At 37.7% G+C, this 25,264-nt stretch overlaps 1 protein-coding gene and 1 pseudogene across 1 annotated transcript; one reads left to right on the top strand and one right to left on the bottom strand.

Annotated features, from left to right (window-relative positions):
* Nucleotides 1-21,435: 21,435 nt before the first annotated feature.
* Nucleotides 21,436-22,123, top strand: LOC114264958 (caffeoylshikimate esterase pseudogene; annotated as a pseudogene).
* A 1,959-nt stretch (nt 22,124-24,082) lies between these two features.
* Nucleotides 24,083-25,264, bottom strand: LOC114264960 (UPF0481 protein At3g47200-like). Its single transcript, XM_028205691.1, has 2 exons — nt 24,835-25,264; nt 24,083-24,639 (listed from the first exon to the last, which is right to left on the bottom strand). The coding sequence occupies exons 1-2, from the start codon at nt 25,262-25,264 to the stop codon at nt 24,083-24,085; spliced, it is 987 nt and encodes a 328-aa protein (XP_028061492.1).

Raw genomic sequence — 25,264 nt, 5'->3', positions numbered from 1 at the left:
ATGATGGTTAGATTAGGGCATATTTTAATTAGCATACAGTATGACAGCATGTTTGCATCATTCATCTGTTTTGCATGCACCGGGCTCAGCGCATCATACTAACTGCATCTGTATTTCAATTCCAAATTGAGTACATGTTAGTTGTAGCATTCCATATGCCATGTTTAGAATAGCCGAGCCTGCTATAGTTTGCATTCTTGCATGTGTTGCATTAGGCATTTCTGTATATTTAGGATTCATGCATAGATTCCAAATGAGTTTTTGTTTTGGCTTGGAGTACCCGGTCAGCTTTATGCTTTAGCATCCTTGCATGCGTGTGAGTGACTGCCATGAATAGCATGCTTACCATGAGGCTAATTGCTTATGTGATATAACTGCTTGAATGCCTGTGGGTGAAGGTTGGGTTATTTGGATTGGAATAAATCATCAACTGTTTGTTTTAAGCCCACTAGATAGTGGCAAAACCATCTTTTCTAAGCCCATCTGCGGGTGGCAAAATCTGCATTTTAAGCCTACTTGCGAGTAGCAAACCATCTTTCAAAAACAAGCATGAAATGTTTTGTTCCAATTCAGGCGACCCAGTCTATACTTATATGCTGTGTGCATCACATAGTAACCTAGGCTAATAAACCGGAATAAGAACATACAATGTTTTCAAAAATAGATATCATGGTTAGTAGAGGCCGGTCTCTGACCGGGCGAGCGGGGGTGCTCACGAAGTGACCTTCCCCAATCGTACCCAAGTTCCCGAGTCGAGGCAACTTTGGTGATGACGGACACGTGGCCTTTGGCACCGAGTCAGGGTTTCCTAAATTTCCCATTTTAAAAACATTTAGGTGGCGACTCTGTATCTGGCAAAGCAGTTCATGTTTGGCACTTCTTTCAAAAATCAGTTTTCTCAAAACAATTTGCCGGATTTGGATTCTTTGGTTCAGACTTAGAACCGTGAAAAATTTGAGAGTCCTGAGCTGTAGTGACCCCAAAATGAACAGAACGGGAGCTCGTTCCTCCCGGGGGCGTTCGGGGACGTCTACAATGACAGAAGTCCGTAGTTTTATGGGCTTAGCTGGGAACTACAGGAGATTTGTCAAGGACTTTTCGAAATTAGCTATGCCTCTTACCCAATTGACACGAAAAAGGCAACCATTTGAATGGAACGACGAAAGAGAAGCTGCCTTTCATGAACTGAAAACAAGATTGACCACTGCACCAATTTTGACACTACCTTGAGGTACGGAGAATTTTGTAATTTTCAGTGATGCATCTTATAAAGGTCTGGGTTGTGTGTTAATGCAGAACGGATAGGTTATTGCTTACGCCTCTCAGCAGTTGAGGCCACATGAGAAGAATTATCTAACACATGACCTAGAATTGGCCGCAGTTGTTTTTGCTTTGAAAATCTGGTGGCATTATCTGTATGGAGTAAAGTGTGAGGTCTACACGGATCACAAAAGTCTAAAATACTTCCTCACGCAGAAGGAGTTGAATATGCGATAGAGGAGATGGCTGGAACTGATAAAGGATTATAATTTAGAGATTCAGTATCACCCTGGGAAAGCTCATACAGTTGCTAACGCCTTGAGCAGAAAATCAACGGGTGGTATGGCTTGTTTGCTTACTGAACAGAAAGAAATCTTGCAAGATTTTGAGAAGTCTGAAATTGAAGTGGTAATGTGTGAACAGGGCGGGTTGATAGCCGCTATTATAGCTGAGCCGACAATCATTGATGAAATCAAACAGAAACAGAAAGAGGATGAATTCCTCAAGAAAGTGATTGATGAATTTGAGACAAGTCCGAAGGCAGAGTTCAGTACTGAAAATGAAGTGTTGAAATTTTGAAACCGAATGTGTGTCCCAAACATCCCGGCACTAAAGAAGAGGGTTTTAGATGAAGCCCACAGATCCGTATTTGCTATGCATCCGGGTAACAATAAAATGTATCGGGATCTGAAACAAACCTATTGGTGGCCTAAAATGAAGAAGGAAATTACAGAATATGTGTCCAAATGTCTTCAGTGTCAGCAAGTTAAAGCTGAACATCAGAAACCAGGCGGTCTACTGCAACCTCTCCCCATTCTTGAATGGAAGTGGAAACATGTGACTATGGATTTCGTTGTTGGCCTACCTCGGACTCCTCGAGGTATGGATTCTATTTGGGTTGTAGTTGATAGACTAACTAAATTTGCACATTTTCTACCTGTTAGAACTACGTTTAATGCTTATAGATTAGCTACCATATATGTTGATGAGATTGTCCGTTTACACAGAGTTCCGGTATCTATTGTGTCGGATAGAGATCCAAAATTTGTATCTAGATTGTGGAAGAGTTTGCAGGAAGCTACGGGGACAGAACTAAGATTCAGTACTGCATTCCACCCACAGACAGATGGGCAATTAGAACGAACAATACAGAGTTTGGAAGATATGCTTCGAATGTGTGCTTTAGATTTTCAGGGTAGTTGGGAAGACTATTTGCCACTTGTAGAATTTGCATACAATAACAGCGTCCACTCCAGCATCGGTATGGCACCGTACGAGGCTTTGTATGGTAGGTGGTGTAGATCACCAATTTGTTGGACAGAAGTCCAGGATAGAGCTTTACTTGGGCCTGAAATTGTGCAAGACACTTCTGAGAAAATCATGATTATTTGACAAAGGCTCAAAACAGCTCAGGACCGACAAAAGAATTATGCAGATGTTCAAAGAAGACCTCTTGAGTATGAGGTTGGTGACCATGTATTCATCCGTGTATCTCCGATGAAGGGCCAAGTTAGGTTCAAAAAGAAGGGCAAGTTGTCGCCCCGTTACATTGGGCCGTTCCAAATTTTAGAAAGGCTTGGTCCGGTTGCCTATAGAGTTGCTTTGCCACCGGGATTTGAGCAAATCCACAATGTATTTCATGTGTCGATGTTGAGGGGTTACCTCCGAGACCCGTTTCATGTGATTGATTATCACCGGGTAGCTATTAATGAAAATATGGAATATGCCGAATGGCCGGAATGGATCGTCGACCGACAAGTGAAACAATTGAGAAGCAAGTCCATCCCAATGGTGAAAGTAGAATGGAAAGAACACTATGGGACGGATGCCACGTGGAAAAAAGAGGATGAGATGCGCCTGCGATATCCACTTTTGTTTCCCGACGAAGGTAAAATAAGTTTAAGGGACCAAATTTCCTATAGGGGGAAAACTGTGATATCCCTGTTCCATAATATGTTAATTGGTCCTTAATATGTGTATGGTTATGTGTTTAACATGATTTTGTGTGCCATTATGTGAAAATATGTGGTTTTGAATTTCTATTTGTTCACCATAGGAATATCTGTTTGATTATCTGCTTTGGGCATTAAATCGAGGGCCCTATCGGCCACCGAAACCAAAATTGATTACGCCATTGTGATTAGCGTAATTTTTAGAGCCTACAGTGAAATTTAATTGGAAATTGATTTGGATCAAATTAATTAGATTAAATTAATGAATCAAGTGCCCAATTGTTTTATAATAAAATAATGTGTTGAGTTGGGGCCTTTATACACTTAATTTCTCCCCTTAGCCTCATTTTGGCTGATTATAATCTCTAAGGAGAAAGGAAGAGGCCGGATAGAGAGAGAGAGAGAGTAGGAGATTGTAAGTTTGATTTTCAAGCTTGATAATTTGAAGACCAATTCAAGATTTGACCATATTGTGAAGAATTGAGCCTCTAGGTAAGTGGATTCATGAATATTAAGTTGTAATTTTGTGAATTCAAATTGGAATAATGGTCAAGAACATGAATTTGATTAAGCATGATGTAATTGAATTGGTTTTGTTGAATTGAGGGCCAATATGTGCATGCATGTAAGAAATTGTTTTAAATTTGCTTGTTTGAGCTTGAAATACATGATTCATGTAGAGTTTTGGTTAAAGCTCATGTTATGATCACCATTTGTATCATCTAAGTTGAGAATGAGAGTAATACATCACATGCATGTACAATTTATGAGGATAGGATCTTTGAATACATGAATGTGTTATGATGAAAATGCGTTTGGTGTAATTTAAGCCATGCATGTGATTATTTTGTGAAATTTAGCTCCATTATGTTGTAATTTAGTGTTTGTATCATGTTAGTACATGAATATGTGAAGTTTGAGCTGAAATAATGTGTTTGGGGCCTTGGAATGTGAAGTTGAAGTTCAAGAACATGTTCTGGATTTTCCAGAAAATTTAATGTCCGCTCGAGCAGGGGAACCGCCGCTCGAGTGTGGAATTCGTGCTCCAAGCCTATTTTGCAGACATGGCTTCCGCTCGAGCGGGGAAGTTCACGCTCGAGTGGGGAGCCATGTAGAGAGGCCTTTCGCTGGAGCGCCAAAATGCACGCTCGAGCGTAATTTTGACATAACCAGGACTTTTGCAGGCCTTAAGGGTCCGCTCGAGCGGGGAAGTCCACGCTCGAGCAGGGACCATGTTTTCTGAAATTTTGAAAATGCATTATGTGTTCTGTTTTCCGTTCCCTTTCACTTCTAAGCACTCTTAGGCATGCATTGAGCATTGTAAATGAGTTAAAGAGATAAGAATGAAGCCTAAAGAGGAATATGTGAATTAAGGAACGGATTGAATTGTTTGTGACCCTTTTGTGTTCATGAAATGTGTAGGGTCGAGCTCCAGGGCAAACCAACCGACCGATCACTGTGAGTAATATTTGAAATATGTTATTGTGCAATTGCTTACTTCTATGTAAGTTTTGTAAAGTTCATTAATTTGAATGGTGGACAAGGTTTGATATGGAAGTTTGAAAGGCCTAAAGGCCAGTTTGACATGGAAGTTTGAAAGGCCTAACGGCCAGTTTGATATGAAAGTTTGGAAGGCCTAAAAGCCAGTTTGATATGGAAGTTTGAAAGGCCTAAAGGCCAGTTTGATATGAAAGTTTGGAAGGCCTAAAGGCCAGTTTGATTGGAAAGTTTGAAAGGCCTAAGGGCCAGTTTGAGTTTGAAAAGGGCAAAGGCCAGTTTGACATGAATGAAATGGGCCCAAGGCCGTCTAATGTATAATGTTCCAATGTATTTGCTTTATTCGATATTATTCACTGGGTTTTCGCTCACTCTCATTCATGTGTTTGTAGGTGAGCCAAGAGAGGTCCAGACCCAGCCCGGTGAAGTCTGTATGGAACAACCGGGCTTTGGAGTGTCAGCCCATATGTCTCACGCATGAGACTCGACTTCGCCTTTTTGTCATTTTGTTCTATATTGTCATGTTGGCAAAGTCTTTGTATATGTCTGTATATAGTTTTCACGGGTTGACTTAGTTTTGGATGATCTTGTTTGTACAGAACTTTATGGTACTGTATTTCTGTTGTGAGTTATTCATGTATATATGTATGGTTTGTTTTGGTGTGCCATGTAAGCACAGCTCTATAGACAAAGTTTTTAAATTGCTTCCGTTTGGCCCCCTATTAACTCTGTTAAAATATGTTTGGTTTGGTTTGAGGCCGTAAGTGGTCTCATGATTACTGGCTGGTTACGTCCTTAACCCATGGGGGTGGGTTCGGGTCATGACAGGAATGCCCGTATTTTCCTAGACATTAATGGTGACCCGGGGTGCTGGGATTCCCGCTGGGGATGCATGTGATGCTGAGGCCACTACAAGCTGTGGCTACTGTTGAAGCCTTTCTATTACCTCGGCTTGGCAGGCGACAACCTTGGCTTGCCGAACAGTATCTAGCTGCATGTTCTCGATAGTCTGTTGGAGGTGGCGGAGCATTTCTTCCATTTGGGCTCGATACTGAACCGTTTGATTATGTGAATACTCTCTCACTGAAGCGGAAGCAAAAAACTGGACTTTGCTAAATTAAGGTAACTATTGAACCGGTGAGTTATGCCTGACTCTCCTTTGTCTTGTAATTGGGGGTAGAGAAGTAAACACTGGTTGTCCTCTTACAAGATCCCCAGATTGGTAAAGTCGCCTTACTTGAGTCCAGAGTGCTTGGGAGGTAACTGCCTCGTATGAAGCAATCGTGAAAAACTACCTTGCAAAAAAGAAAATAAAGCAAAAAAAAAAACAAAAATCAAAAATCGCACAGCTCCTCGACTCAGACAAAAAACAACACACAGTTGCAATCTTAAGCTGGATGACTGTACTCAAACATTGATTTCTGTCCCATATTTCTGCCTCAAAACTGATACCCTCAAACTGATACCCAGATTTGCAACTGATACATACATTCCTGCAGAATTTCACTCTAAAAGCACGTATCAAGCAAGTGAGAGCCAAAGCACCCCTACGATGGGATAAGGTTACCCTATCCTAGTTTCGTCAAGGGAACTCGGGGTTCACTACACAAAACAAGCGGTTTCACACAATCCTGCATTCGGGTGAGCAGCCTGTCCTAGTTTGGAACAGTCTCTACGGCTTCCGATATGCGACTAGGTCGATTGGTCAAAAAGGGTACCTCAGCAAGACTATCTAATATACCTCTCACACCTAACACCGAGAAGTGAAAGGAGGATCAAACGGTACAGCGGTACTCCAGATCCAAGGCTTGTGTTCCAATCGTGGTAGAGCCCGCAACCAGTCAGCCTTTTGGCAAGCTTTTCCAAGCGAGCAGCCGGCAAACTGTTCAGGAATAGCAGATGGCAAACACTGTGACTTAAGCGCACCAATGCAAATGCAAATGCAAATAAACACATAAGTGTAGATAAAATGTCATATCATGAGTTCGAGTCAAGTTCTCTAAATCCCCAGCAGAGTCGCCAGAAACTGTGGACTCGTCTTTTTCCGCACCCCGCCTTTTAGAAAGGTTTGAAAATAAGGCCTTATAGTTCGGACTCCTGCGGTTCTAAATCTAGTCTCACAAGTGCAATGTGAAATTGATAATCACCAAATAGTCCAAATCTGGCAAACCTTTTTGAAAAATCGATTTTAAATCAAATAATGGCAAAATTGGGCTGTTTTGCTAGATAATGAGTCATCACCTAAATATTTTGTTTTTGGGGAAATTTAGGAAGCCCTGACTCGTGCCAAACGCCACGTGTCCGTCATCACCAAAGTTGCCTCGGCTCGGGAACTTAGGTACGAGAGGGGAAAGTCCTGAAATGAGCTCCCCCGCTCGCCCGATCAAAGATCGGCCTCTACTAAACATGATATGATCTTTTATAAACATTATGTGTTCTTGTTCCGATTATTAGCTAACTTTACTATGTGACGCACACAAGCAAGTATAGAGTAGGATTGTAAGAATTGGAACAATTCAACTCATGTCTGTTTTCAAAAATGGTTTGAATTTTTCACCCTCAAGTGGGCTTAAAGATGCGGATTTGCCACCAAACACAGTGCGCTTAAAACATGATTTGCCACAGTAAAGTGGGTTTAAAACATACATTCGTTAAATCGTTCCAATTCAAGCAACAAAGCCTTCATCCACAGGCATTCATGCAGTTTAGCATTTAAGCACATAGCCTCATGGCAAGCATGTGAATCATGGCATCATGGCAATCACACTCGTGCAAGTATGCTAAAGCATAAAACTCACCGAGTACTCCAAGCCAAAACAAAAACTAGTTAGAAAGAAAGCATGATCCTAACTATACAAGATGTCTAATGCAACACATGCAATAATGTAATTAATAGGCTCGGCAACTAATATGGCGTATGATTTGCAACACTTTGATAGCATGCTTAACATGTATTCAAAGAAGTATTGAAAGTGCAATGCAGTTTGAATGATGCATCGAGCCTCGGTGCATGCAAGACAAATGAATTGATGCAAACATGCAAGTATAAGGTATGCTAATTAAAACATGCCCCAAATCTAACCATCGAAAGCGATTAAATAAAATGGAGAAAGATGTGGGGTTAAAAGATATACACATACGCACGCACACTTATTACAACATTACGCCCTTGCGAAGGAGGGTTCGAATGAATAAGCTAACTAGCTACGCTAATTAAGCTAACTATTACAAAACGAAACTAATTAACTATTCTAGTTAACTAATTATTACAACATGATATTTAACTAACTATTCTAAGCTAATTAAATATTACAAATTGGAATTGAATAATTAGTTACACTAACTAATTAAGTACAACACTGGAATTAACTAGCTATTCTAAGCTAATTAAAGCAATTAAATTGCTTCGAGGGCGAGGGACGCATGCATGCTCGGATTTTCCTCCCGAAAATCCACCGCCTTGCCATTGCAGCCTATGTTTGCACATTTTTTACCACTAAAAATTGTGCCAACTCCCAGAACACTTCTGATCCCCTTCAGGAGCACACAGAGCAACTTTCTCCATTGATGGGCGATCGGCTACTATTGGTGACCGGTCGGTCACCCCTTTCCTGAACTTTCATTTTTGCTGCAACAGAGAGCAAACAGAGGCAAAACAGGGTATTCTCAATGTATGTGCATACTGTTACCCTCCTTATCATTACACAAGCTCAAAGGAGTGTAACTCTTAGCCCTCAAACTATCAACCAAGTATTTTCCGTGCATGATGGCAAGGAACCAAGTTTGTACAAGCTTAATGAGTGCAAAACAAGACTCAATAAAACCATGACAATATCATGCATGATCAAGGGTAGTGATGACCAAGGAAAGTGGTAAGTTTCATCACTTTGAGTATGAAACGTGCCATTTTTCTCGTATTCGAATTAACATTCGATCCGAACACATGCAATGCAACACGAAAGATGCTTTATCTTGCCTCTTTTACTTGTTCATTTTTGTTTACCCATTTTAGATTACCAATCCATTCTTTAATTGATTTGTCCAAAAGTGAGTGTCCTCTATTGGAAAGTGGACTTAAACCACAAGTGCCTTGAGCACGAAAGAGACCTCAGGTCGTTGATAATGAACCCCCGAGGGGATTAAACCATTAAGCATGAATGTCTCAATTTCACACTCAAGCCAACAAGGGGTTTAAAGCCACTTTCAAATAAATGAAAGAGTAAAACAACGGAGTATGTTAAAGAGTTTATGATGCTGAAATTACATGCAAAATAGCACCACAACATGCAAGCAACTCAAGCAATTCATGTTCAAAAGCCAAAAACACCAAACTAGTGAAGCCCTTTACACTACAACTATGCAATGACTACTCATACAACACAAACAGTCCAAAACAGAGCCAAAACATCCCAAATCAGAGGTAAAAAACATGCTGGAAATAGGCTAAGATAAGTTACAAAAAAAGGCTAACTTATGAGGCAACTAGGGATGCAAGCAAGACAACAAAGAGGGGAGGCTAACCCCTCTAATATTGGACTTCAAAAGAAGGTTTTTGTCACTGAAATAACTCTGAGTTTCAGTGGTTAAGAGGCCCAAAAATTTTGATTTAAAGGTGATGAAAGATGGCACAAAAAGCTTCACAAGCTAAGGAACAAAAAGGGGGAACAACCCCCTAACTCACAAGGACTCAAACTACCATTTTTATGCCTCAAAATCAGAGGTTTTTACACTTCAAAAATAGCCTTAAAATAGTTGAAAAGGAAGGCAAATCAAGTATACACAATAAGCTAAAATGAGGTTAGTGCAATACCTTTGAAGCAAAGTGCAATTTAGCCACCAACTCAAGCTCAAATCCATTTCCAAGGCTCAAACAAAGCTCCAAGGGACCTCAGCTCAAAGGTCAGAGTGTTTGGTCAAGGGTTGATGTGCAAAAGTGTAGAGAAACTAAGCAAGTGTATGCAAAATAGCAAGAGAGAGAGAGATTTTTGGTCCAAAAATTCTAACCCCTCCAAATGGGGGAGAACACCCTCTATATATAGAAAATCAAGGTTGGGGCTTGAATTCATCCTACCATACATGTGTATGAAGATGCAGTTCTGTGAGCAACAGCTGGCACAACTGGCAAACAAATATCTGAAAAAAGGAACAAATGGCCGTCGGCCTCTACTAGTAGCCGACCGGCCAACACTAGTGGCCGACAGGCACAAGCCATGGCCGACGAGGTCAAAGGCTAGCCGACATGTCACCCTCTCTCCAGGCAAGAGACAACAAGCTCCTGGTCCAAACACATGCACAAAACAGGCAAGGTTTAGAGGCTCAAAGACAAGGCGTTCCGCTAAGGACTTCGGGCGCTCAAAACGAACACAAACAACCACAATCACCGAGTGCACAAATGATGACATCCAAGTCTTGAGGACGGTCAAAAATGGGGTGTCTACAGAACACTATGGAAAGGATGCCACATAGGAAAAAGAGGATGAAATGCAACTACGCTATCCACATTTGTTCCTGGACGGATGTAAAATAAGTTTGGAGGACCAAACTTCCTAAAGGGGGGAAGATTGTGATAACCCTGTTCCATGTTATGTTAATTAATCTTAATTATGATTGTGGTTATGTGATTAACATAATTTTGAGTGCCATTTATATGATTATTTGTGTGCTTGAATTCCTATCTGTTCGTCGTAGAAAAATCGGTTTGATTTTCTACTATAGAATTTAAATTAAAGGTTGTAGAGGCGTCAAAAAGTGAAAGTGACTGTATTTTTGTGCTTAGCATGATTTTTAGAATCTATGGTGAAATTTAATCACAAATTGATTCGAATCAAAACAATTAGATTCAATATGATTTAATTAGAGCACCATTGATTAGTTCTAATTAAGTGTGATTATGGAAAGCCTATATATATGAGTTAAGTATGCTTAAGCTCATATTTTTTAGCTCAAATCAGATTCTACACTCTAGAGAGAGAGGGTAAACCAAATTTAGAGAGAGAAAGGAGCCATTCTTGAACATTTTGTAAGAGAACTCAAGTTTTGGAAGGCTAGGCTCTAGAACTAGCTAAAATTGTGAGGGTTGAAGCTTCTAGGTGAGTAATTGAGCATAAATTCATGAGTTTGAGTTTGTAATTTTGTGACTTCAAAGTTAAATGGTAATCAAGAAGAAAAATTAAGTCAAATTTGATGAATTTGAAGTCATTATGAACATGCATATGAAAGAATGCCATGAATTTGTGTATTTGAGCATGAAACATATGATCCATGTTGAATTTTGATTAAGATTCATGCTTTTGATCATTTTTTGCATCACTTAAGTTAAGAATGGAAGTTATATTCCACATGCAAGCACAATTCATGGTGGTATAAGTTTAGGTTGCATGAATATGAAATAAGTTTGGTGTACATTGGAGTATGCATGTAATTAATTCATGGGAATTGAGCTTCATAATATCATAAATTTAGTATTTGTAACATGTTAGAGGATGTGCAAGTGAATTATGGGTCATAACATGCAAGTTACATCAATTGGACTGCAAGTTTGAAGCTTAGACAGAATTCTGGAAAACCTAGAATTCGACCTGTCTACTCGAGCGAGGAAAGTCTCGCTTGAGTGTGAAAACTTAGCTCCCATAAATTTTGCAGAGATTACATGATGGCTCGAGCAGCCGAATCTACGCTCGAGCATATGCTGCTTTGCATGACTCCTCGCTCGAGTGTCAATAGTCTCGTTCGAGCATAAATTTCAAGCAGCCAGACCTTTTGCAAACCAAAGGGGTCAGCTCGAGCGACCAAAGCAGCGCTTGAGCGGAGAGCCCTATTTCAGCAATTTTGAAAAGTTGTTCCATGGATCGTTTTCCATTAAGCATTGTAAATGACCTAAAAGGATAAGAAAGAGGCCTAATAAAAGCAAATAGATTAAGAACGGATTGAATATTTTATGACCCAATATGTTATGTAATGTGTAGGGTCAAGCGCAAGGGTAAATCCTTCGGCAGAACACTGTGAGTAATATCTCATAAAAGATATGTTCAAGTATGCTATTTTCCAAACGTTACTTCTATATATGCCTTATGGATTTGTACATTTGAATTAAGAATAAGTATTCTAAATGTCAGTCTTTTACTTAAGACTAAGTGAATACAAATACGGTTATGATCATAAGTATGAAACACAAATAAATACGTTTGACATGAATGATTGGGCCAAATGTCGTTTGACATGAATGATTAGGCAAAGGCCGTTTGACGTGAATGATTGGGCCAAAGGCCATTTGATATGAATGATTGGGCCAAAGGCCGTTTGACATGAATGTTTGGGCCTGATGCCATTTGACACGAACGAATTGGGCCCGAGGCCATTTGATATGTTTGGGCCCGAGGCTGTATGATGTACTAGGCAGAAACATAAATAGGCCTAAGGCCGTTTGCTATGTTCGTTATGAATTTCATTCATGTAACATCTTTATTTTGATATTGTTCACTGGGCTATCGCTCACTCTCATTTATATGTGTCACGCCTCGAATTTTAATTACTCGAAAACATTACCAAGACCCGAAAATTTAGGTCCATTTTTTCTTTTTAAAAAAAAAAAGATCTATCACCCTTGAGTAATAGAAACATAATAGTACATGACTCCCTCATGATGAATACAACAACAACAACAACAACAACAACAACAACAACAACAATAATAATAATAATAATAATAATACACGCCAAGCTCCCACTACGAAGTTACAAATAAATAATTACAAACATCAAAATACAAAGAGATTGCACACAAGATCTACATGAACTTCCTAATCCTTCAGCCAAACAATCCAAATTCTCTTCCTGTAAAAAAATGAAACAACAAGGGGTGAGCACAATTGCTCAGTAGGAATCTCACAGTTCTAAAACAGTAACCATCCTATAGATAGAAATGATCATGATTGCACGGTGATACCATATAGTAAAGTAATGTTTTGTAATTTCAAAATATCAAATGTAAAGTACCTTTTTTCTCAAAATTTATTTGAACATTTAAGGAAAACCTTTAACAATCAAAAACCATCCTTTTTATCAAAAAAACAAAAATCCATTTTGGAAACAAACATGTTTAAGGAACCACATCATTTTATATTTATTAAACCATTCCAAAATATTCCTTATTAAATTTCCATCTTAACATTCCTTCTTTTTATTCTCATTCTCCCTTTTTACTAGTTACATTTATTATAACTCCACACCTCACATTCATGTTCCTGTATTACTCAAAACAACCCTCATACACTCCATTCCTACCTGTTAATCCTTTATTACTATAACTCTTTAACGTAGAAATCCAAGAACAATTACATCACATCCATATTTGCATTACCAACTATAATTCAACATATCACAACTACATCATATCCATATTTGCATTACCAACTATAATTCAACATATCACAACTACATCATATCCACATGTGTGTTATCAATCATAATTCAACATATCCCTAGGATAATAAATTCTTTTAATTCAATTTCTCAATTAATCATAAAGCAAAACTCTTAAGTTTTCCATATAGATACAAATAACCTGGTGAGTTCTTTATCACCAATCCCTTATCCAATTACCATTTCATTATCCATTCGTTTCAAATAATTTTCATAAGCATTTCCATTCCATACCAATTTACACATCAAATGGTAATTTCACAAGTTCATCACAAGTCACATATATCATCATTGACCTCAACACATGTCACAACACATTCCACTTTTTGCCGACTTGATATGGCGGGATAGCGGGCACCCAATTCATAACACATTCCACCTTTTGCCAGCTATTATACGGCAGGAAGTGAACTCCCAAAAATCATTTTCTCAAAAACCATATCTTTTTCTGAAAACCATTTTTAACTTTTTTAAAAACCATCCCCCACATTTTCCGACTATTATACGGCATGACTTGACCACCCAAAACATTTTCAAAAACCATCCATTTTTCCACTTTTACTGGCTACAATACGGCAGGATTGTGTGGACACCCAAAAACATTTTTTCACTTTTGCCGGCTACAATAGGGCAGGATTGTGTGGACACCCAAAAACATTTTTCCCACATTCATCCAGCAATAAGCCTAGACAGGGCAATTGGGCACCTTGAATTCGAACCACCCCCACATTTACCGACTATTATACGGACGGTTGTGAGCACCGAAAAACCATTTTTTTCAATTTTTAAAACAATCCCCACATTTACCAGCTATGATACAGATGGTCGTGGGCACCGAAAACCATTTTTCAACTCCCCTGCATGGGTACCTACCACAACACAACCCAACACAACTCAACTCAACCCAACACAACTCAATTCCACACAACACAATTCAACCAACTCAACACAACATAACGCAATACAATTCACAAAACACACAACAAGATTCAACACAACCATTTCAACACAAGGCTCATATCATCCATACCATTAGTAATTTCCTTTCCCCCAAGTTTGGTTCACATTATAACATAATTTAAGCATCAACAGTTTGAGTTCAATCGCAACTTTTACATAAATATCTCAAATTCTTTAAAATTTCAATTAAACGTGTACATGTGTAATTTAACACCTCAATTTCATGATTCTACTATCAATTGAAGCAAAACCATTAACCATCTTCGTGAGCCAAACTAGGATTTTTAAGAGAAATTAAAGCTTTTCACAAAACACATTTTATTCTAACCCTTCTATTACGTTTACACCCAAACTCATGACCCAAGATCATAACCCAACAAATAAACCCAACTCTCTTCAAACCCTAACCCCCAATCTCGTTATTTATCACATTATGCATAAAAATATAAACTTTTGTATTTGTATAAAGAAAATACCACAAATCTATCCATAAACGAGGGTATTGAAATAGAACTAGAAACCCCTACCTCTTGAAGCCAAGAGATGACGACCCAAACATCGATGGCGACGAAACCACGAACTCTTCGGACGAAAAGGATGCCCTTGACGAGATCTACACTTTTTCTCAAAGGACCATGGTGAAAAAATCACTCCAGGTATGTAGATATAGGGATCTTAGTGCCAAAAACTTGAGTTTAGAGAGAGAGAAGAGAACTTACGGTTTGAGAGAGAGGGAAGAGGAGAAAAAGTCAAATGAAATATGTTTGGAGCCTATTTATAGTAGCAAGGTAATAATAGAATAATAGCCCTAAAGTCAAATGAAAGGAACAAGTCAAAACTCCCAAAAAGTAGGGCCCCAACCAACCCAAAATTCTGGAGAAAAAAAACACGTAGGGGTTGACCCTTTGGGCAGGGGGGTTGACCCTTTATGTAGAAAAGGCAATCTGGTACAAGCAAGGGGGTCAACCCTTAGACAGGAGGGGTTCGACCCTATTTTCCAGCAACTAACACACAGATTCTTCCATATAAGAGGGTTGACCCTTAGACAGGAGGGGATCGACCCTATTTTCCAACAGCACTACCAGAAACTTCACCAACAGGTAAGGGTCGACCCTTAGGAAGGTCGGTGTCGACCCTAGAATAGAATTTGTAAGTTCCCAGGGAACTTTTTGACAAGAACAAGCGCGAACAAACAAACCCAACGAGTTTAAATTGGATCATACTCCTCCGAAACCAACATTCAACAACTCCAAAGACTCCCAAAAAGAAAATAAGGGAATTAAATACACTCTCCAAGGATTAAAGGATGTGGGTGTTACAAACTCCCCACCATAGAAAATTTCGTCCCCGAAATAGAAGAAGGCCAAACAAAAGATAGGAACCACAACCTCTAACCTACAACTTGTTCCACACTTGGGATAGATTCCCAGATTCGGATTCAATATCGCAACGCCCCGAGGACACCCAAACAAGAAGAATTACAAGGAAGAGATCATGATCACTCTTTCGACCAACATACTCATCGGAGTTCAAGAGACAAGAAACAATGTCAATTACTAGTACTCCCAAGGAAAATCAACAACTCCTCAACCGGCAACAACGCGAACCACTGCCATCGGACAACCAACACCCCATTAAACCAAGAACTCGGCCAACACTAACAGAAGCCAATGGCACACTACAATGTATGGTCCATCCCAACAATTTCAATTCGCACCAAGCTTAGCAACATTTCCAATTATTTATACAACTCGACATTTAAAGATAAGACAATAAAAACCGTTCACATTTATATGTATATATATAATTTTCTTCCTCAAACGGTGTCCCATCTTATATCATTTACCATCAAAGTACATTTGCAAATATAAAATTTTCATAACAATTACATTTACCCTCAAACAACATTTAGTTCCCGCTCAATCAACAAGTTATTCATTAACACAACTTTGATTAATCCTTAGCATTTAGTCGACCGTGCCATTCCAGGTCACAACACAAAGAAACGAAACGTTCATTTGCCGAATTCTCAATATTTACCCGGTGAGTTTCAACCATCACCCAATAATTTTCGTCACCCATCCGGTGACTTTCACAGCACCTTTACCATACACATTTGTAATAACTACAAACAAAACAATCTGGTACAGCCGAGGAGTAATAAAACATAGATGACTTTCCAAAATTTGGAAGTTCTCACCCATTACAAACATCATCACAAATAATCATTAGTACACATTAACACAAGTGTACTCACAAAGTTTTACATTCAAACACCTTAAGTCCATTAAGGTAATTTCACAAATTCACATCAACCACACACATACACAAACAAACTCCATGTCTACTAATACCACTTAAAGCACTATTTGACCATACCACCATTTATCTGAACCATAGCAATTCCCAAATTAACTAAATGTCAATTCACTTCAAATAGCATTCATTTAAAACTCGTAGCAAATCAAACCAAAACAAACCAAACTAACCCAAATCAATCCTTACGTCCCATCAAAGGGAGCAACTACAAGGGTTCATCTCCCCTACGCGGCTTAATCCAATTTACCAATTTTCCACTCTCACAATTCAAACATTGACATACTAACCAACACCAATTGTCCCTATCTAGGGTTCAGCACACACCCTTCACATCTCACAATTCATATTCATCGTTACCACTTTTCATTCACATGCAAACTAGACCAAGAAATTAGTGATGTTCTTCCCTCTTAACCCGAGGAATTTCCAGCCACGTGAAACAAGCCTCATCCAAGCCTCGCTATTACATATGGGGTACTCCACACTCACAAAACCCTTCCAAGACACATCTGAAACATGGTACTCTACTCATACCTGAGCATTCCAAAGTGACTATTTGTCACCCAAACTCCCATATTAACCAATTGGGTTAACCATTCAATAAAACTTAAATTTGACGCTCAAACATCCATAGGTTGCCCTAAATCAAATACTCCGAGATGGAGTTCCACACACCATTCCCCATACTTCTAGAATTTCACCATACTCCTCAAGTACACATTGCACTAGTATTATTCCGACAATCCCATCACTCTTGTGCCAATATGGCAACACCAACTCCAAATCACGCTAAACATTCATCACCCATACGACACCATTTACAAAGATTACAATCCACATTCCTTCTCAAGAACCACTCCTAGCATTTAATTATCAAGTTTCCTTCAGACTCATGGACCCTATACAAGCCTTAATCATGTCACTCAATACTTAAATACCACAAACCCCTTCTCACCCTCATCATTAAGAAACACAATTCTCCCACTCCCTTTCTAAACCTTTCACCGTATTCTACATAACTCAAACTAACCTCACACCATCCTAAGATTTCACCTCATCTCAACTATACTCCCTTACAACTCTTATTATCTCAATAACATCTAACATCAATCGACCGAACTCTAACCCGAGACACCTAATCCTCTTGCCAAAACAAGAAACCAACCTAACATATAATCACACAGCGCATAAACAAATTTTAAGCAACAAAGCACATAACTGAGTCAAGTCTACAAGGACAACCACTTGTTCCGGAACTTCCAAGGGACTCCCACTGGAAACCACATTAATCAGACGCGTTTCCAAAGAGATCTCAAAGCAAGTTAGTCGGCCACAAGCACTATCCAAGGAGTTCAACCCATGCTCACACAATGCAACACATAATGTCCTACACCTCCTATTTCCTATATGCAAACATCATAACCAAGAGAAGCCAACCTATTGTGGTAAAAACCACTTCCCACGAGCTCCATGTTTTCAAACCCGGCTAGCTTTGATACCAAGTTGTCATGCCCCGAATTTTAATTACTCAAAATATTACCAAGAGCCTGAAATTTAGGTCCATTTTTTTTTTTAAAGATCAATTACCCTTGAGTAATAGAAACATAATAGTACATGACTCCCTCATGATGAATACAACAATAATAATAATAATACATGCCAAGCTCCCACAACGGAGTTACAAATAAATAATTACAAACATCAAAACACAAAAAGATTGCACACAAGATCTACATGAACTTCCTAATCCTTCAGCCAATCAATCCAAATTCTCTTCCTGTAAAAAAATGAAACAAGGGGTGAGCACAATTGCTCAGTAAGAATCTCACAGTTCTAAAACAATAACCATTCTATAGATAGAAATGATCATGCATGCAGGGTGATACCATATAGTAAAGTAACATTTTGTAATTTCAAAATATCAAACGTAAAGTACCTTTTTCTCAAAATTTATTTGAACATTTAAGGAAAAACTTTAACCATCAAAAACCATCCTTTTTATCAAAAAACCAAAAATCCTTTTTAGAAACAAACATGTTTAAGGAACCACGTCATTTTATATTTATTAAACCATTCTAAAATATTCCTTATTAAATTTCCATCTTAACATTCCTCCTTTTTATTCCCATTCTCCCTTTTTACTAGTTACATTTATTATAACTCCATACCTCACGTTCATGTTCCCGTATTACTCAAAACAACCCTCACACACTCCATTCCCACCTGCTAATCCTTTATTACTATAACTCTTTAACGTAGAAATCCAAGAACAATTACATCACATCCATATTTGCATTACCAACTATAATTCAACATATCACAACTAAATCATATCCACATTTGCATTACTAACTATAATTCAACATATCACAACTACGTCATATCCGCATGTGTGTTATCAATCATAATTCAACATATCCCTAGGATAATAAATTCTTTTAATTCAATTTCTCAATTAATCATAAAGCAAAACTCTTAAGTTTTCCTTATAGATACAAATAACCTGGTGAGTTCTTTGTCACCAATCCCTTATCCAATTACCATTTCATTATACATTCGTTTCAAATAATTTCCATAAGCATTTCCGTTCCATATCAATTTACACATCAAATGGTAATTTCACAAGTTCATCACAAGTCACATATATCATCACCGACCTCAACACACATCATAACGCATTCCACCTTTTGCTGACTTAATACGGTAGGATAGCGGGCACCCAATTCATATGACATTCCATATTTTGCCGGCTATTATACGGCGGGAAGTGAACTCCCAAAAATCATTTTCTCAAAAACCATATCTTTTTCCGAAAACCATTTTCAACTTTTTTAAAAACCATCCCCCACATTTGTCAGCTATTATACAGCAAGACGTGGGCACCCAAAACATTTTCGAAAACCATCCGTTTTTTCACTTTTGCTGGCTACAATACAGCAGGACTGTGTGGACACCCAAAAACATTTTTCCCACATTCGTGCACAATAAGCCTAGACAGGGCAATTGGGCACCTTGAATTTAAACCGCCCCCACATTTATCGGCTATTATACGGACGGTTGTAGGCATCGAAAAACCATTTTTTTCAATTTTTAAAACAATCCCCCACATTTACCAACTATCATACGGACGGTCGTGGGCACTGAAAACCATTTTTCAACTCCCTCGCGCAGGTACCAACCACAACACAACCCAACACAACTCAACTCAACCCAACACAACTCAATTCCACACAACACAATTCAACCAACTCAACACAACATAATCCAATACAATTCACATAACACACAACAAGATTCAACACAACCATTTCAACACAAAGCTCATAACATCCATACCATTAGTAATTTCCAGTCCCCCACGTTTGGTTCACATTGTAACATAATTTAAGACATCAACATTTTGAGTTCAATCGCAACTTTTACATAAATTTCTCAAATTCTCTAAAATTTCAATTAAACTTGTACATGTGTAATTTAACACCTCAATTTCATGATTCCACTATCAATTGAAACAAAACCATTAACCATCTTCATAAGCCAAACTAGGGTTTTTAAGAGAAATTAAAGATTTTCACAAAACACATTTTATTCCAACCCTTCTATTACTTTTACGCCCAAACTCATGACCCAAGATCATAACCCAACAAACAAACCCAACTCTCTTCAAACCCTAACCCCCAATCTCGTGATTTATCACAATATGCATAAAAATATAAAATTTTGTATGTATATAAAGAAAATACCACAAATCTATCCATAAACGAGGGTATTGAAATAGAACTAGAAACCCCTACCTCTTGAAGCCAAGAGATGCCGACCCAAACATCAATGGCGACGAAACCATGAACTCTTTGGACCAAAAGGATGCCCTTGACGAGATCTACACTTTTTCTCAAAGGATCATGGTGAAAAGATCACTATAGGTGAGTAGATCTAGGGATCTTAGTGCCAAAAGCTTGCTTTTAGAGAAAGAGAAGAGAACTCACGGTTTGAGAGAGAGGAAAGAGGAGAAAAAGTCAAATGAAATATGTTTGGAGCCTATTTATAGTAGCAAGGTAATAACAGAATAATAGCCCCAAAGTCAAATGAATGGAACAAGGCAAAATTCCCAAAAAGTAGGGCCCAAACCAGCCCAAAAATCTTGAAAAAAACACATAGGGGTCGACCCTTTGGGCAGGGGGGGTCAACCCTTTATGTAGAAAAGGTAATCTGGTACAAGCAAGGGGGTCAATCCTTAGACAGGAGGGGGTTGACCCTATTTTCCAGCAACTAACACACAGATTCTTCCATATAAGAGGGTCGACCCTTAGATAGGAGGGGGTCGACCCTATTTTCCAGCAACTATACTAGAAACTTCACCAACAGGTAAGGGTTGACCCTTAGGAAGGCCGGTGTCGACCCTAGAATAGAATTTCTAAGTTCCCAAGGAACTTTTTGACAAGAACAAGCGTGCGCAAACAAACAAACCCAACGAGCTTAAATTGGATCATACTCCTCCGAAACCAACAGTCAACAACTCCAAAGACTCCCAAAAAGAAAATAAGGGAATTAAATACACTCTCCAAGGATTAAAGAATGTGGGTGTTACAATATGTGTGTAGGTGAGCAAAGAGATGTCCAAACCTAGCCTCAGTGAAGAATATAAGAGGAAGTCGATTTTTGTGGAGTCAGCCTGAATGTCCCACACATAAGACGTTGTTTTTGTTATTTTGTTTACCACTTTTTGCTATCTTGGTGAATATGATGGATCACATATGTACATATACTTTTGTTTGGCTGACTAGCTATTTGAAGTTCCTGGATGTATAAGATGTTAATTCTGCATATATGTGTGAGTTATTATGAAATACTTTTGTGATAATTTTACTATGCCATGTAAGCACAGCTCATTGGACAAAATATTTAAGTCTGCTTCCGTTCGGCCCCTTTATTTCTACTGAAACATGTTTAATCATGTTTGAGGCCACATGTAATCCCATGATTACTGGCAGGTTTTGACCTTAATCCATAGGAGCGGGTTCGGGTCATGACAGGTTTGGTTCGGATTTGTGGTCTTCTTTAATTCTATTTCGAAGATAATTTGTTCGTCTATTTGGTGAGGTCTTTCCTCTATTTATTTGTAATTATTTAGAATTCACCTAAAGGTGTTTTGTGAGACCATTTATATCTCATTTATAATCGTTTGAAAACTTGTGGTTGATAGTGGAATTGGATTAGGGTCTAGTAGATGTACACATTGAGGAAACCATATAAAAATTCTTATGTCATTGTTGATTTAATTTTTTTGCAATATTTTATTTCTTTTGATTGATTTACTTGTGGAAAATCATCTATTTTCCCTAATAGTTCCCACTACTAATCTTCTGGATAAGTTTGTGAAGGCTCTTGAGAAGAAATTGATTGGGGTTTTGAATACTATGAGATATAATGGGAAACCCAGATTGGGGACTGTGAAGGAGGTTTTGAGAGTTACTATTTATGTGAATAAGCATTTGTGTGATGTGAGCATTTCATCCATTGTCATTAATAGTAGTGCAGATGTTGTGACTAATCTAGATGTGAGTAGAGAATTGTCTGAGCAAGCCAAGAGTAAAGACAAGACTTTGAAGATCTATGATGGAATGGTGCATTCTTTGTTGTCTGGAAAGCCTAATGAAAATGTTGAGATTGTTCGGTGTGATATATTGTTATGGTTGAATGATCGATGCAAATAAATGATCAATGTGAATGAATGATTGGTTTGGCATTCGGGTTCTGTGTTTTGGATTTGAAATGTTTGAAGAACCATATATGAATTGAAATAAATTGATGTATAGTTTCATCAAAGGTATGTTCTTGATTCGCATACATAGTTGACATTGTGGATAACGTGTTTGATAGAGGGTGAGTTTGCATCTTTATTTTGAAATTTAGGGTCAAAGTGTAATTTCTTTTTTTAAAAAACCTTTTCTATTTAAATGTGATGATAGGGGGTAAATTAATATGATTTCAAAAATTTTAAGGGTAAAATTGAAATTATTCAAAATTTGATGGGGTAATTGATCATTGAGACAAAGTATAAGGGGAAAAATGAAATTTGCTATTTTAGTAACTCAATATCATAAAAAAAATATAATCTTAATATTTACGAAACTTTTATCAATTAATAAAAATAATTTTTTTAATTACTCACAAAATTAAACATCAAGAGAAAAAATATATAGAAGATATGAATTGATTCGTATATTTTAGTGGTACAAAAAATTTAAATTTTAAAATTGATTAGTTAAGTTTTTTTTTTCCAAATTTTGAAATTTAAATTTTTAAATAGATTAATTAACTTTCCTTTTGAAATGTGTAAATTAAGGCATAATAATTTTCTTTTCTTTTCTTTTTAATAAAAATGATTCGATAAAATTAGCCAATAGAAATTTTTTTAATTATTTAAAATATAAGAATTCTAGAAAAATAATATGAGGGTTTTAAGTTTCACAGGTCTCTTCTCATTAGAAACCTTTTCCTTGACATGTAGTATAGATTCAAAAATTGATTTACTTTCTAAATTGAAGTGATTTGATGATGATAACCATATAAACCAAATAATTAATTATTAATTTGATTTAAACAATAATGACCAATGATTGAATGACATGTGTATTTATGTATTTTATAAATTCAAAAAATCAAAAAATTTGTGTTGAATGTTTTAAGCTCAAAGACCTCACAATGTTTTTGTTTATATTATATATATCTATCTATACTATTATATATGTGAGCACATGACTTGGTGTCTAATAGTGTGATAGCTTTTCTTTCTACCATGTGACAAATTTTTCTATCCTAATATAAAAAAATATTATTCAAAGACGTGAGTAAGATTTAAACCCAAAACCTTGAGTTTCATTAAAAACATTTTTGCCATGTACCATTTAGACAATCTATATAATAAAGCAGAACGGATTTTGAAAATATGTTAGACACAATTGTCCTACTAGGACATTTCAATGGTTATGATTCATTTGTCTATTTAGATAGATGGCTGAGATGACCCCCCTTAATTTGTTTCTAATTTGTTTCCCGCCCAAACACACTCTACTCTCTCTCTCTCTCCCACGTTTCCTCCCCCTTCCATCTTTATCTCTCTCTCTCTCCGTTTCTGTTGCATGTCTCCTCCCATTTCATCCTTATCTCTATCTCCCTCTTCGTTCCTCTTCTTTATCTCTCCCTTCTCTCCGACTGCAGAAAATTATTTCAGTTTTAGATTTTGCCTCTGTTAAATATATTTTTATAACTGCATTTTAATCTTAATATTATTTACACCGTGCCTTTAGGCACGGGCATACGCTAGTATGGATATATATTATGAACCAAAACCCTCTTCTCAAATTTATTCCTTCATACACACACGTGCATTATTAAGAAAAATACTTTATTTAAGAATCTTATTAAATTGTTGAATACTTTCAACACACCTTACAATTAGCGAAAAGTACACTTCTAAAAAAAATAAAAAATACAAATCACATTATTGATTAAAACAACAGAAAACATATTTTAAATTTAACTGCACCTTACCAAATCGATCTGTGATCAAAACAATAATGCTAAGAAGAGATAGTAATCTTAGCATTATTGGCTGCAAAATCCTCTCTTCCCAAATCACTGTCAATGGCTTTTCATGAATAAAGTTGAAATTAGTGAGGATAATAAGATCGGATAGTGTAATATGTTTGCAGGGCAGTGAAGCTGAGAAGCACAATTGCAACAATGACAGATATGGTAGTCCATGGATTGGTGAAATAATCACACGGCAATGCTATCATATATTCACACCACTTCACCTTCATTATGGCTCTAAGTCTGTGCCAGTCCAACCAAGACCTAGAGTACTTGTTAACATCGGTACACAAATCAGAAAAACAAAAGTCCTTCAAAACAACTCTGCCGCACATAGATTTGAAGAGAATCGAAACATCTTCATGACTGCGACTCCCACCCCCACTCAAATCATATCCCATGATCTTTCTGTGATGAAGAATTTCAGCATCGTGTGAGGAATGAAGGAGACTCCTCATAAGGAAGATATAGGATGCAATGCAATGTGAGGTGTCAATGCTGTATTGCTCAAAAGCAATCCGATTTCGGAAGATTGATTCTGTAGCTTCGCGTATCTCTAATAGTGGCATTTTAACAACTTCAGTTGTGAACTCTATGTCTAGGAAATTTTCTTCTGGGGCAGTGTCAGTTTTGCCTTGAAATTGAATTACTGTCTTCAAAAGTTATGTGGCGCAATTTTCGAATCCATTTATTAGCAAGCATTGACAATCATCATCATCATCATGGCGGGTTTTGCAAGATATGGGGAGGTGAGATTTGTGCAAAATTTGACGCCTTTTGAGAGATGTGTGCAGGTAAAAATTGTGCAAGATATCAAGTAAATGCTTACCAGAGAGTTTCGAGGATTTACTTTGAATTGCTTTGTTGCTCAAACCCAAAGCCGATTTGAAAAAGAGTAGTGCTAAAGTGGCCACATTATGCTCAATAAATGAGGATCGTAGTGGTTGTGGCACGTTGTCTCTTCTAATGCCGAACAAAGTCCCCAGAATAGAAAATGGAATCTGGTTCTCAAGTAATGCCAAATCATGTTGAAGAGTTGCAATAGTCCGAGCATTATTGATAAGGGGGTCCTCAACGTTGTCCTCCTCATGGTTCTCAATATCTGAATATCTCAAAAGCAGTTCGAGTAAGAAACAACCATCAACTAGCAATATTTCAGCTAACTTGTACTCATCAAAGTTTATTTTTTCTGAATAGCATCTGCGAGCTTCTTCTTCAAATTTTAGCATGGTAGTGGAGGGTAGATTTAGGTTTTTCAT

The sequence above is a fragment of the Camellia sinensis genome, chromosome 10, assembly GCF_055761805.1.
Source record: "Camellia sinensis isolate YWXY chromosome 10, ASM5576180v1, whole genome shotgun sequence".
Taxonomy (NCBI): Eukaryota; Viridiplantae; Streptophyta; class Magnoliopsida; order Ericales; family Theaceae; genus Camellia; species Camellia sinensis.
Note: the sequence above shows the minus strand (reverse complement) of the source record. Positions and strands in the feature narration are given on the sequence as shown.